Genomic DNA, 15854 nt, shown 5'->3' with positions numbered 1-15854 from the left:
TACACCCTGTAGTTCAGGGCCAGACAGTCAGCTCCGTAGGTCCACTAGGGCCACTAGAGGCCAGTTACCCGCACGTTGGAGGATCTAAATGTTTAAGCTATTTTATAATGTTTACCTGTCTATAGTTGCTTGTGTGTAATTTTGTATTTCTAGTTGTTTTTAGGAATCCTTGGTGGATTTACCGGGAATCCTTGTATATAGTTGGAGCGTAACCCAGGATGGACTAAAGACTGTCAAGGACTCGGGGTAGAACAGACCCCTACCTGGTTACGTCTCCCTGTGTTGGTGAAATGGACACCTTGCTTTCTTCAGAGACTGCACCCGGTTGCGGACACGCCGTAACCATCTTTATGTGTTTTCTTATTGTATTATTAATGTTTTGCCTTGTTATGTTTTCTAAATGTGTTTAGTCCCGGAGTACTAAATTTTACTAGGGGGGAATGTGACACCCCAGGGGTCTGGTTGCCACAGTAACGTAATGTTATGTCTGAGAGCAGGTGGGAGGTCCTTTAGTCAGGGATCCTGTGCATGCCACACCTCCTGCCCAGTCTTGGGAGGGGAAGAACTTCCCCTATATAAACCTGGGGCTGAGGCAGGGTGAGTGAGTAGAAGAAGAGAAGAAGTAGAGACAGCATAGGAAGAAACAGCAGTTACAAGGAGTCAGGGGCTGGCAGCTGCAGAGTTCGCCCTGACTAAGAAGACTTTTTACCGGACCCGGAGTCCGAGGCTGTGGGGACTAATTCCTGCCCAGCAGCAGAATCCGTCAGGCAGGGGATTTCAGGTCCTCTGGCCCAGAAGCCCGAAGGCACGGTCACACGCGTGGGACCAGCACCGCCATCGTGGAGCGGAAGCCATTAGAAGGCCCCGAGTCACCGGCCATACGGGTGAGCACCACACGGTACACTCAGGGACGTGGGCTACTTACATCAGCTCCTAGCAAGGTAGCCAGAAGAGTACAGTCAGTTTGGGAGGCCTACAACTACGCCTGGCCAGGGGAGATCCCATCTGTTCAAGGACTGACCAGGCCCCATCCGCTAGCAAGTACTCCGGGAGGGTCTTTTGTTGTTACCAGTAAAGACCCTGAACTACACCGTACCGTCTCTGAGTGGTTCCTGCTACCCCCATCATCCACGTCGGCTGCCCTGAGGCCATACCCCTCCCGTTGGGGGTTATACTATCACGCTGCACAATCCCACCATCGGCCTCAGCGGTCTGCCCTGCAGCAGCAGCCCCCTGGCTGCACTCAACGGGTGGCGTAGTCATCAACCATTTACTACTAATGGACTGCCGTCTAGTTTGACTCCCTGGGCACGGACCGGGTCACCGCCACGAGACTACAACCCTCCACAGATCCGGCTCCGGGTAAGCTCCCGCATGCGCAGCGCAGCGCGACACAGGCCCAGGGGCGCGTCACAAAGGACACACAAAGGGGGTCCTGTGAAGCGCTCCAAAGTTATCTGGGAGTTGTCTGAGCCCCTCACCTGGTGAGCACAGTACGACGTGGGCAGCCGTTACCTGCAGACGTGGTCTGGATAATAAGAACTGTGAGTAAAGGCCCTGGACTGCATCACTGACTCCGTGTCATTACTGCTGCTGCCCTGCACCATCACCCCCATCCTCCGCATACACTGCCCTGAGGCTATACTCCTCCCGTGGGGAGTTATGCTACGCTCTGCTGCACAACATCAGCCTCAGCGGTCTGCCCTGGAATGGCGGTTCACTCTGACCGCAATCCACGGGTGGCGTAGTCGGACATTTAAACATCAAAACCACATAAATAGTTCCGCCACTGGTTTGACCGCCCTGAGCCACGGAACCGGGTTGCCGCCACGGAGACTACAACCACCAGCATCCACCAAAAAGGGTCCGGCTCCAGGTGTCCCAAGGCCCAGGGGGTGCGTCAGAACATTTTCATCACCTTTCACAATCACCAATGGGACAAGGCAGGGATGTTCTCTGTCCCCTGTCTTATACATCCTAGTGACGGAGCACCTGCTCTCATCAATTCGCCATAACCCCAATATTAGGTGGATTGAGGTGGGAGGCACCGAGTACAAGTGCTCTCTATTTGCTGATGATGTCCTAGTATATATCACTCAATCACATATATCCATCCATGCTGTTATGGCTGAAATAGATCACTTTGTTACATGGTCAAATTTTAAAATCAATGCAGCGAAGTCTGAGGCCCTCGATGTCTCCCTCCCCAAATCCATATAGGATTCCATCCAGTCCAACTTTCCCTTTGCCTGGCCCTCACAGGGTATCAAATACTTAGGAATTCCTATTCATAGAGACCTCTCCCATCTATGTTATCTTAATTTTGGGCCCTTTATTGAACAACTCCATACAGACCACGGTTGGCAAGTAAGAACTGTAAGATTCACTACGTGAACCACTGGTGTTTTGTGGAAAAGCACATGTACACTGTGTTCCAAATTATTATGCAAAAAGTGTTTAGGAGTGATAAGGGAAGAATTTGTTTGTTTGTCAGTTAAACTCATTGATGGTGATGTGTGTCAGGGCTCTTTATATCACTGTAAGCAATTGCAGACACCAGTGCTAATTAGTTTGTCAGGTGTGTCCAATGAAAGGCAAGACTACTTAAGAAGGCTGTCTCACATTATTCAGCAGCCTACATTTTCTGCCAAAATGGGAAAGAAAAAGGATGTGTCGGCTGCTGAGAAGCAACAAATTGTGGAGTGTTTAGGTCAAGGCATGACTACAATCAACATTGTGCGATGATCAGGATGAAGTGTCTTGGCAATCAAGAAGTATGTAGCTGATTCACAGTACACACGTGTGCGTGCTGATAAGGGCAAATTGAGGACTCTTTCCTACAGGCAATTACGTCAGGTTGAAAGAGCAGCGGCAAAAATGCCTTGTCATAGCAGCAGACAAGTTTTTGAAGCTGCTTGTGCCTCCAACGTCCCCCGAACAACAAGATGCAGGGTCCTTCAGAGGTTTGCAGCTGTGCATACGCCATCCTGTCGACCTCCTCTATCCACTTCACACAAGCAGAAACGGCTCCAGTGGGCCAAACATTACATGAAGACTAATTTCAAAACTGTTTTGTTCACGGATGAGTGCCGTGCAGAGCTCGATGGTCCAGATGGATGGAGTGGAGGATGGCTGGTTGATGGACACCCCACGCAAACACGGCTACAGCGCCAACAAGGAGGAGGTGGAGTAATGTTTTGGGCTGGAATCATGGGGAGAGAGATTGTCGGCCCCTTTAGGATCCCTGAAGGCGCTAAAGATGAACTCCATAATGTATGTGGATTTTCTCAAACAGCACTTCCTGCCATGGTTCAAGAAGAAGAACCATGTATTTCACAGCAAGATCATTTTTCTGCATGATAATGCACCATCTCATGCTGCACATAAAACATCTGCATCTCTGGCTGATATGGGCATAAAAGGGGACAAACTTATGGTGTGACCCCCATGCTCCCCTGACCTCTACCCCATTCAGAACCTTTGGAGCATCATTAAAAGGAGTGTCTATGATGGCGGGAGGCAGTTCACATCTAAGCAACAGCTCTGGGAGGGTATTCTGTCCTCATGCAAAACAATTGAAGCAGAAACCATCCAAAACCTGACAAATTCAATGGACGAGAGAGTTCAGAAGCTCCTTTCGAACAAGGGGTCCTATGTGAAAATGTAACATCACCTAGAATAAAGTTTTGAGTTGAAAACTGTTTGATTTCAGTTTCTAACAACCTGCTAATGCTTATAATTTCAAAAATGACCATTTTTTTGGTCTTTATTAAAATGAAAAGGTTGATCGAAAAGTTTGGGGGATCTAAGAGTGTGGCAACCCAGTAGTCATGATTACTTCGAATTCTGACAATATGAGGGTCATGCTGCAGGTAGTGCAGCAAGAAGGCACTTATGTGTCTTGCGCATCTCGGAGCCCCAAAATTATTTTCCGGGCTAGATGCAGCTAAAAATTATTTTTAATTTTAAATCTGGTGGAGCTTATTATAGATGGCCTAATAGGATCAGTGCTGCACACTGCTACAAAGCCCAAATTATTTTCCAGTCAAGATACAGATAAACATGATTAGTAATTTGAAAGCTTAAAACGGTTGGTAGGGTGATTTTAACCAATCATCAAGCTTTTACTCTCCCCAGGATGACACAGGGGTAGAAAAGTCGTTTCGGATCCATGATTTGTTCATCTTTATGAACGTGAGTCTGTCTACATTATCAGTGGAGAGCCGCGTGCGCTTATCTGTCAGCACACCACCAGCAGCGCTGAACACACGTTCAGACAGAACGCTGGCTGCGGGGCATGACAAGATCTCCAAGGCGTAAGTGGCTAGCTCCGGCCATTTATCCAGATTGGAAGCCCAAAAAGAGCAAGGGTCCAGTGACACAGTCGAGGCTTCAATGTTTACTTGGAGATACTCCTGTACCATCGTCTCTAGGCGTTGACTATGTGTCAGACTTCTTGTCTCCTGTGGCCTTGCAAAGGATGGGCTAAAAAAGTGGTGAAATGATTCCGCAAAATTGATGTTACCAGCAGATACTGTGGTTCTGTTACGGTTTGAGTGCTGAACACTTGACGGTCCCACGGTTGGCAAGTTGGAACTGTGAGATTCACTACGTGCACCACTGGTATTTTGTGGAAAAGCACATGTAAGATTCTGCAACAGTCTCTGCTGATACTCCTGCATGCGTGCATCCCTTTCTATGGCAGGAATAATTTCTGCAAATTTACTTTTGTACCGGGGATCTAACAGTGTGGCAACCCAGTAGTCAGGATTATTTCTAATTCTCACAATTCGAGGGTCATGTTGCAGGTAGTGCAGCAAGAAGGCACTCATGTGTGTTGCGCATCCAGGAGCACCAAGTCCCTGTTGTGTTGGTGGCGAGGTAACAATCATGCTTCCTTCCTCTGTCCTCTCCCCCCAACCTCGCACAACAGAAATGTGATCAAGGTCTCCCTCATCTGATGAGTCTTCCATCAGTTCGTCCTCCACTTCTTCCTGGGCTCCTGCACCTTCTTCACTAGTTTGGCTGCTACCATGCGCCCTGGTAAAACCATCTCCCCCACCCTCACATGCCTGCCGCCTTGGTGCTGCCGACCGTCTGGACCTTGCAGATGTTAGCCCTTCCGCATACAACTCCTCCTCCTCTACTTCCTCCACCTCCTCTTGTGCCACCACCTGACTCCGAATTCTGTTTAACATGTGCTCCAGCATGTAAATCACCGGAATAGTCATGCTGATAATGGCATCATCAGCACTAAACATCTTCGTCGCCATTTCAAAACTGTGCAGAAGGGTGCATAGGTCCCTGATCTGAGACCACTCCTCCAGCGTGATTTGCCCCACCTCTGAATCTCGTTGGCCCAGGCTATACGTCAGAACGTATTGCACCAGGGCTTGTCGGTGCTGCCACAGTCGCTGCAACATGTGCAGAGTTGAATTCCACCGGGTAGGCACATCGCATTTTAGCCGGTGAAGTGGCAGGCCCAACGACTTCTGTAGAGATGTAAGTCGCTGAGCTGCGGGATGCGAACGGCGGAAGTGAGCACACAGCGACCGTGCCCTCTGCAGAAGGCCATCTAGTCTGGGATAGTGGGCTAAAAATTGCTGGACAACCAGGTTCAACACGTGAGCCATACAAGGCACGTGTGTGACATTGCCCCGGCGAAGGGCCGCACCCAGGTTTGCAGCATTGTCGCACACGGCCTTCCCTGGTTTCAGGTCCAGTGGAGACAACCATTCATGAAATTGGTTCTCCAGAGCTGACCACAACTCCTCAGCTGAGTGACTCACATTTCCCAGACATTTCAATGTAAAAACCGCCTGATGACGTTGAGCCCTACTGCCAGCATAGTAAGGAGGTGTGCAGGATCCCTTCTGCGCAGTTAGAAAGCTTGTGGCATGACCAGACAGGCTTTGGGTGCAGGTGGAAGACCGAGAGGAGGTTGAGGAGGCAGAAGCAGTGGAGAAACTTTGACATAAAGAGGATTGACGCACAACTCGTGGGGACGGCAAGACTTGGACAGCAGTCCCTTGTCCTGCTGTCACCATAGTTACCCAGTGCCCAGTCAGCGACATGTAACGCCCCTGTCCATGCCTACTCGTCCAAGTGTCTGTGGTGAAATGCACCCTGTCACAAACAGAGTTTCTCAAAGAAGCGGTGATGTTGTGTGCGACATGCTGGTGGAGCGCAGGCACACCTTTCTTTGAGAAGTAGTGCCGACTGGGCATCTGGTACTGGGGCACTGCGACGGACATAAGGTCTCGAAAATCCTCTGTGTCCACCAGGCGGAAAGGCAGCATTTCTGTAGCCAAGAGCTTGCAGATGGTGAAATTCAACCTCTTAGCTTTCTCATGGCTAGGAGGAAATGGTCTTTTACTTGTCCACATCTGAGGGACCGAGGGCTGGCTATTGTGCTTAGACGGGGTTGATAAGGGTGTCCCCGGCAAACTGCCGGTCTGTGAGGAAGATGCAGGCGGACATGTTAGGTTGCCTTGATCCAAAGGTGGTGCTATCGATGTCGGACAGCGCTCAACACCAGCTGGTGTTACCACCTCCAAAGAAAATGATGACCTGCCAATCACGCTGGCTGTTGCGGGTAAAGAGGTGGCAGGTCTGCGCCCCAAAACAGGTGTGACTGCTGTCCCCCCAGTCACAGAGGATGAAGAGGCCGCGGATGCACAAGATATGGCAGACGGTGGTTGGCCCGGCCGGCTAGGCCGCATTGTAGCACACTGAGCTTCCCACTGCAACTTATGCTTCATGTCCATGTGCCGGTTCATGCATGAAGTACTCAAACTATGTATTTTTTGGCCTCTACTTAGCTTTTGCTGACAAATGTTACAGATAACACGAGTTGGGTCATCTTTATCGATCTGAAAAAATGCCCAGGCTATGCAAGGCTTAGTACCCATGCGACCTGAAGAGCCACCACGACTTGTGGTGAGAGGCAGAGTTGTGTTTGAGGATGCAGTTGTTGACGTGCTTCCAGTACTACGTCTCTGTCCAGGAAGGCGCAACCTGACCTCGTCGTCACTAGCATCTTCCTCCACCTCCTCTGCTGACCTCATCTCTTGGCTGACTGTGGGTTGACAGTAAGTGGGATCTCCAACCTCATCATCATCACCCTGTGTGTTATCACACCCGTCGTCATCAGAGCCAACCTGTTCCTGCCCTGACAAAAAACTAAAGTTGTCGCTCCAATCAGGTATTTGAGTCTTATCATCGTCTTCCTCATTGTCTCCACCAACAGGAGTTACAGTTTGGGAATGAGGGTCTACATTATGGTCAGAACCTTCTGCGTCTGGTCCTGGATCCGACTCATAAAGATTCTGGGCATCAGTGCAGATCATTTCCTCGTCTGGATTCACAGAAGCGCTGGAGTCGACCTCTGATTCCCAGGCTATAGTATGAGTAAACAGCTCTGCAGACTCAACCATCTGTTCTACCTCATACTCAGACGGGCAGCTGGAGATTTGGGAGCTGTGAGGAAGCAAGTGCGATTTGGGTGACACCTTTGAGGACTGGAGTATTTGTGATGTTGAAGTTGATGTGGAGGAGAGCCCACTTAAAGGAGCACTTGATATCCGTTGAAGCACCTGCTGTTTTTGTGCCTCATCTGGAATTTGTAGCGATTGGCGTGGCCGTAAGAAAGGGATCTTATCACATTGTCCGCTAAAAGAAGTAGACATTTTAGTTTGGCTGGAAGATGGTCTTTCTTCTGCAGATGTTACTGTTGCTTTAACACCTACCCCACGGACACAACCTTTTTTCCCCTTCCCAACACGCCTATTCCCCTTTCCACCAGCAGCAGGCCTTTTTCCACTCATTTTGGTGGTTAACTAATTCACAACTCTGGAGTTGTTTGCACAAAAAAACAATGGATGGTAACCGAGCAGAGCTGAGTGGCCAAACTGTGGCATTAGGCCAAAACTATTGGCTGGGTTAGATGCAGAAAAAAATATATTCAGTTTGCAACCTGATGGAGGTCAGTATAGATGGACTAATAGAGAAAGTCCGACACACTGCTACAAGGCCAAATATTTTTTCAGAGGTAGATGCAGAAAAAAATTATATTCAGTTTGCAACCTGATGGAGGTCTGTATAGATGGATTTATAGAACAAGACCCACACACAGCTAGAAGCCCAATATTTTTTCAGAGGTAGCTGCAGAAAAAAATATATTCAGTTTGCAACCTGATGGAGGTCAGTATAGATGGACTAATACAACAAGTCCCACACACAGCTAGAAGCCCAATATTTTTTCAGAGGTAGATGCAGAAAAAAATATATTCTGTTTGCAACCTGATGGAGGTCAGTATAGATGGACTAATACAACAAGTCCCACACACAGCTAGAAGCCCAAATATTTTTTTCAGAGGTACTGTAGATGCAGATAAAAATTATTTTTAATTTGCAACTTGATGGAGGTCAGTATAGATGGACTAATAGAGAAAGTCCGACACACTGCTAGAAGGCCAAATATTTTTTCAGAGCTAGATGCAGAAAAAAATTATATTCAGTTTGCAACCTGATGGAGGTCAGTATAGATGGATTAATAGAACAAGACCCACACACAGCTAGAAGCCCAATATTTTTTCAGAGGTAGATGCAGTAAAAAATATATTCAGTTTGCAACCTGATGGAGGTCAGTATAGATGGACTAATACAACAAGTCCCACACACAGCTAGAAGCCCAAATATTTTTTCAGAGGTACTGTAGATGCAGATAAAAATTATTTTTAATTTGCAACCTGATGGAGGTCAGTATAGATGGACTAATACAAAAAGTCCCACACACAGCTAGAAGCCCAAATATTTTTTCAGAGGTACTGTAGATGCAGATAAAAATTATTTTTAATTTGCAACCTGATGGAGGTCAGTATAGATGGACTAATACAACAAGTCCCACACACAGCTAGAAGCCCAAATATTTTTTCAGAGGTAGATGCAGAAAAAAATATATTCAGTTTGCAACCTGATGGAGGTCAGTATAGATGGACTAATACAACAAGTCCCACACACAGCTAGAAGCCCAAATATTTTTTCAGAGGTACTGTAGATGCAGATAAAAATTATTTTTAATTTGCAACCTGATGGAGGTCAGTATAGATGGACTAATACAACAAGTCCCACACACAGCTAGAAGCCCAAATATTTTTTCAGAGGTACTGTAGATGCAGATACAAATTATTTTTAATTTGCAACCTGATGGAGGTCAGTATAGATGGACTAATAGAGAAAGTCCGACACACTGCTAGAAGGCCAAATATTTTTTCAGAGCTAGATACAGAAAAAATTATATTCAGTTTGCAACCTGATGGAGGTCAGTATAGATGGATTAATAGAACAAGACCCACACACAGCTAGAAGCCCAAATATTTTTTCAGAGGTAGATGCAGAAAAAAATATATTCAGTTTGCAACCTGATGGAGGTCAGTATAGATGGACTAATACAACAAGTCCCACACACAGCTAGAAGCCCAAATATTTTTTCAGAGGTACTGTAGATGCAGATAAAAATTAGTTTTAATTTGCAACCTGATGGAGGTCAGTATAGATGGACTAATAGAATGATGCTATGCCCAAAAGATTTTACTTCACTAGGTGCAGTAAAAAAATTGGTATTCTATACACAGGTGGTATATCTTGCAGCACAGATAGGCTACTCCACTGACTAACACACTCTGCAATAGGCCAAAAAGGATTAGCTTTGCTAGATTCAGCCAAATGCTGTGAAAAAAACTTGCACAGCACTGGCACAGACCTGCCTGGCAAAAACTGATAGGAACTGATGTAACCTAGTCCTGAAAAGGACTCCAATTACAATTAGTCTTTACTCCCACAACCTATCTATTTAAGAGCACAGACCTCCCTGATAAAAGTCGTAGGAAATGCTGTAACCTAGTCCTTAAAAGGACTGCAATCACAACTATTCCCTACTCCCAAGCTATCTGTATATTTGTGCGAAAATTGGCTTGAAATTAACAAGGTATAGCGCACACAGCAACAGCGGTGCCGTCTAACACGCAGCTGCAGCAGTGAGAAAATGGTGGCGACGGGGAAAATGGCTGGGTCTTATAGGGCAAGGACATGTGACATACACTGCCAATGACACATGCCCTTGCTTGTGTGAAAAAAAGCACTTCGCTCTGTGTGTGCGCTGCTGATAGGCTGACAGATTGCACCTCCCCACTGCAAATGCGGGAAAGAGAAAAAAAAATGGAGATCTTCATTGTTCCTGCAGAGATCCATCCCCTGCCCCTCCCCCCACCCCGCTGTACACTCAAACTGCGTATTAACATTAATTTTCATCATTACTGAGAAAAAATCCAGTTATGATTTTGGTGCACGAACAGTTATCGAACATAACCTCGAACAGCCGAATTTTTATCAAATTGTTCGTGTTCGCCGAACGGCTCGAACACCGCCCAAAACAGCTCGAATTTGAGATTGGCGAACAGTTCGAGTAGAACAACGCTCATCTCTACTTAGTAGCTTATCACTGTATTACAATAAAGCTTGGATTTTTTTTAGTGTCACTATCAATGCTGATGTTACTTCACAATTAATGAACAAATTCAAATTTAAATACACAGGGAAATATTCACAGAACCTATTTGAAAGGCATATAATAAAAGCTAAAACGTGTGGTTTTCTATAGCATTTTTCCCATCAAAAAAGTACGTAAATGTCCTACAGCTAGGACATGCCATTATTGTCTAGACTGTCGTGAAGCAACTGATCGAAGCCACATGGTTCTCAGAATGAAGAAGCTGCTGTGGTAATTAAGCTCACTGACCCATAAACAGTTTTTCTACGCAGCATGGAAAGTTGTCTACGGCCTTGTTCACAACTCCTTTTTTCTAGTACGTGTATTACCCATTTTTTACACAGATAGACCACGTACACTTTATAATCTATGGTACTATGCACATGTCTGTGTTTTTAAATGGGCCATGTGTCCATGCAAAACACACCGAGACATGTCCGTTTTTTTTCCGGCAGCACGGATGACAAGGGCCAATAAAAGTATATGGGTCCATGCAAAAAATACGTACAGCACATGGATGACATCTGTGTGCCATCCGTGTGCTGTCCATGTCTAACATTGCAAAGTATAAGAGAAGCTTTGTAATTTAATTTTTTTTTTTATCTATACCGGAAAAACATTGATAGTAACTAGTGATGAGCGAGCATGTTTTGTTAACCCTTTCGCCAAGTATACTCGGGCGAGTATTTATAGCGTGCTCGGTGATATGTTTGAATCGCTCCCGTGTGCATGATTTGCGACGGTTTGACAGCTTTAATACATGTGAGGAATGTCTGCTTCTTACACATTCCTCACATGTATTAAAGCTGTCAAACAGTCGCAAATCATGCACACGGGAACGATTCAAACATATCACAGAGCACGCTGTAAATAGTCGGTGCTCGCACGAGTAGACTTGGCGAAAGGGTTAACAGAATATACTCGCTCATCACTATTAGTAACATAGTAACATTGGTTGAATAAATTCCTAGGTCCATCCAATTCAACCTTTCTCCTCCAATTGTTTTCCCTACATTAACATACTAACTTACTGGGACTAGGCCTCACAAATGTATTATGACACACTGATGGTAAAAACGGATACACTGATGGTAAAAACAGACACACTGATAAAACACTGATGGAAAACACTGATGATGATACCGGTACCATTTTTTAACATACTTGTTTTATAAGGACATGTGAAGTAGGCCTAAGAATAGCCACAAGGAATGGCTTCCACCACAGTTTCTTTCCAGTATCTGACTCTTATATCTTTTTGAATTCACTTAAGATGGGAATGACACAAAAGTGATGAAAAAGTATAATGAAAGCTTTAGAGTTCTTTAAGAATATGTATGCATTGTTGTTTTTTTATTATTTCTTTGCTTCCTAATTGCAAATCATTGTAAATAATCTTTACTAAAAATTTCTGACCGTTTTGTTGCTGTAGAGTCTATGTAACCTCCAAACATAGCAGGTTGTCCTGCTGTTTCTGACATCTATCCAGCAGCACTTTGCTCATATGTGTGTATGAGCTCTCATTTGTCCTTTATCTCATGGTTAGATGTGACCGCAGGGTGTGGAGAAGAGAGAAGGCATCCAAGTCTATAGGGAAAGAAGATCACTTTGACATGTAGTATATCAAACAGAAGATAGGGAGGAAAACATAAGCAAATCAGTCTGCAGGGAGTGAGGGAGATAACACTAGTTTTATAGTACAGGGAAAAAAAATTAAACAATCTCATTGCACACATTTTAGCATCCAATTCTGATAGAACAGAATGAGTAGATGACTCATGGACTGTAGAAGGGAAAGTAGCACAGGAATGCAGCATTGCTGATACATGATATTTAATGCAATCGTCAGCATTCTAGACACACAATGAGATATCCTGAATGTGGATTCCTAATATTAACATTAATTGTATTCAGTATCACTGTCTATCATAAAAAACAAACGGTACATTTACTTTTTCTTTCACAGGTACCTAGCTAATGAAATTAAGAAGAGAGATGGATTTGAACTTCTCTGGGAGGTATGTAATTACTTTAATGAAATCTACAATATATGGTATAGAATTGGATTCTAGTGTTTTCCCTTGACCTTGTTTCATGCAGAATTTCTCTATAATATGGGATAGAGTGTGTCATGTTTTTTCTCATTATTCTATAGAAAAGCTTGCATTCCTCTAATAGATTTCTATGGTATCGTTTTATAATATATTTATATAATATGTGTACACGAGTTTTTCAAGCAGAAAACGCTTCAGATAGCGCTGGAGTTTTTTTTTTCCTTTAGTGTTTTTGTGTAATTTTTGGGGTTATTTCCTGAGCGTTTTTTGATGGTTTTAGTTACTATTGTTTTTTTGGAGGTTTTGCCTATGGTTTCTGTGACATCATTTTTACTATAATTTTCCTTTAATTTTTTCACACGATTGAATAAGGCTATGTGCACACAGATTTTTTTTGCAAAGTTTTTGGAGCAGTAATTGAGCAGAACCTTCAAGTTTTTGAGGAGTTATGTGTCTTTGAGGAGGATTTGAAGACCTTCCGCTGAGTTTCTATTCTGAAAACTGAGATAATCAATATTTTTCACTTCACCTGTTATTAGTTTTAAAGTATGGTCTCATTGTACAGCCTGTCTCATACAGGCAAAGACCATGTCTGCGAGTAGGGGTGAGTGACAACAAAAATTCCCCAATAACGCGTCAATATTAATACAGGCTTGTGTACTCATTCACCACTACAGGTTGGATTAGCTTTTGGTCACATGAGGCAGCCGCAGTGTCAGGTCATAACCTAAAATCATTTTTAGGTGATGTGAATAATTTTAAATAGTTAGTTACATTGACAACTGTAAAGGAGTGTGTTATATTAGGCAGCAAACAGTCAGTTGTTGAAGCCTATGTGTAGAACGAAGAAAAATGATCAGTGAGTTGGAAGATTTGTGATGGCTAAAACTTTGAGTTAAGAGTATTTGTTCAATGGCTACTGGTAGTGATGAGCACAAGTGCTCGTTACTGGAGTTACCCGTGTACAGTACAGACCAAAAGTTTGGACACACCTTCTCATTTAAAGATTTTTCTGTATTTTCATGACTTTGAAAATTGTGCATTCACACTGAAGGCATCAAAACTGTGAATTAACACATGTAGAATTATATACTTAACAAAAAAGTGTGAAACAACTGAAAATATGTCTTTGATGACTGCTTTGAACACTCTTGGCATTCTCTTGATGAGCTTCAAGAGGTAGTCACCGGAAATGGTCTTCCAACAATCTTGAAGGAGTTCCCAGAGATGCTTAGCACTTGTTGGCCCTTTTGCCTGCACTCTGCAGTCCAGCTCACCCCAAACCATCTCGATTGGGTTCAGGTCTGGTGACTGTGGAGGCCAGGTCATCTGGCATAGCACCCCATCACTCTCCTTGCTTGGTCAAATAGCCCTTACACAGCCTGGAAGTGTGTTTGGGGTCATTGTCCTGTTGAAAAATAAATGATGGTCCAACTAAACGCAAACCGGATGGAATAGCATGCTGCTGCAAGATGCTATGGTAGCCATGCTGGTTCAGTATGCCTTCAATTTTGAATAAATCCCCAACAGTGTCACCAGCAAAGCACCCCCACACCATCACACCTCCTCCTCTATGCTTCACGGTGGGAACCAGGCATGTAGAGTCCATCCGTTCACCTTTTCTGCGTTTCACAAAGACACGGTGGTTGGAACCAAAGATCTCAAATTTGGACTCATCACACCAAAGCACAGATTTCCACTGGTCCCTTGTGTTCTTTAGCCCAAACAAGTCTCTTCTGCTTGTTGCCTGTCCTTAGCAGTGGTTTCCTAGCAACTATTTTACCATGAAGGCCTGCTGCACAAAGTCTCATCTTAACAGTTGCTGTAGAGATGTGTCTGCTGCTAGAACTCTGTGTGACATAGACCTGGTCTCTAATCTGAGCTGCTGTTAACCTGCGATTTCTGAGGCTGGTGACTCGGATAAACTTATCCTCAGAAGCAGAGGTGACTCTTGGTCTTCCTTTCCTGTAGCGGTCCTCATGTGAGCCAGTTTCTTTGTAGCGCTTGATGGTTTTTGCAACTGCACTTGGGGACACATTCAACCTTTGCCCAATTTTTCGGACTGACTGACCTTCATTTCTTAAAGTAATGATGGCCACTCATTTTTCTTTACTTAGCTGCTTTTTCTTGCTATAATACAAATTCTACCAGTCTGTTCAGTAGGACTATCAGCTGTGTATCCACCTGACTTCTGCACAACACAACTGATGGTCCCAACCCCATTTTTAAGGCAAGAAATCCCACTTATTAAACCTGACAGGACACACCTGTGAAGTGAAAACCATTTCCGGTGACTACCTCTTGAAGCTCATCAAGAGAATGGCAAGAGTGTGCAAAGCAGTCATCAAAGCAAAAGGTGGCTACTTTGAAGAACCTAGAGTATAAGACATATTTTCAGTTGTTTCACACTTTTTTGTTAAGTATATAATTCCACATGTGTTAATTCATAGTTTTGATGCCTTCAGTGTGAATGTACAATTTTCAAAGTCATGAAAATACAGAAAAATCTTTAAATGAGAAGGTGTGTCCAAACTTTAGGTCTGTACTGTATGTCAGGCAATCTCTGCATGTTTTGTGGCTGGCTAACAGTCACAAAACATATGGGCTTGGGAACTCGAACATGTCATTCGAGCACCCGTGATACTCGGTGCATACCTGAGCACCCTACGCAAACTCGAGTTACAAGCACTTGCGCAAATCACTAATGGCTAGTCTTGTTGGGTGTTACCAGTAGGGCTTAGGACCTACGAAAATTTGCTCCAAGAAAGAAAAGCAATTAAATCAGCATCAGTTTCACAGCGCCCAGGCTCATGCTACGTCTAGGAAGTGAGAGCTAGTCTATATGGTTCAGTCTTACAGAAGATACAATATTGCTCAAATTGCAAGAAGTTAATGATGGCTTTAATAGAAAGGTGTTAGAACACAGCCAATTGCATTTATCTGTATATGGTGCTACACAGCAACAGAAAGTCAGAATTGTCATCTGCAATGCCTTATGAAAGAAAATTGAAAAAAAAAATTACATGATGCTCCATAGTGAGCAGATCAGTTTTAATGGCAAAACCATCAAAGGTTTAAGGTAGTGTGCTCATCTTGTAAGGATGTGCTACTGCCAGGGACAATGCTGTTTCAAAGCTAAAGGTAGGTAAGTCATCAGCAGATTGATTCAAAATACTGATCAGTAATAACAATCAGCGGTGGTAGAATAAATATTTAAAAATAAAAAAAGGGGTAATAATAACCAATGGGGC

The 15854-nt window shown here is 44.3% G+C and overlaps 1 protein-coding gene across 1 annotated transcript in view; it reads left to right on the top strand.

Annotated features, from left to right (window-relative positions):
* The window catches only part of GADL1 (glutamate decarboxylase like 1), a 564135-nt gene that overhangs the window by 453877 nt on the left and 94404 nt on the right, over positions 1-15854 (top strand). Inside the window, exon 13 of the mRNA XM_073678031.1 lies at positions 12516-12567. Within this exon, the coding sequence (XP_073534132.1) occupies positions 12516-12567 (52 nt within the window). The remainder of the gene's footprint in view (positions 1-12515; positions 12568-15854) is intronic.

The sequence above is a fragment of the Phyllobates terribilis genome, unplaced genomic scaffold, assembly GCF_046119375.1.
Source record: "Phyllobates terribilis strain yellow unplaced genomic scaffold, ASM4611937v1 Scaffold_4__5_contigs__length_816908805, whole genome shotgun sequence".
NCBI classification, from domain to species: Eukaryota; Metazoa; Chordata; class Amphibia; order Anura; family Dendrobatidae; genus Phyllobates; species Phyllobates terribilis.
Note: the sequence above shows the minus strand (reverse complement) of the source record. Positions and strands in the feature narration are given on the sequence as shown.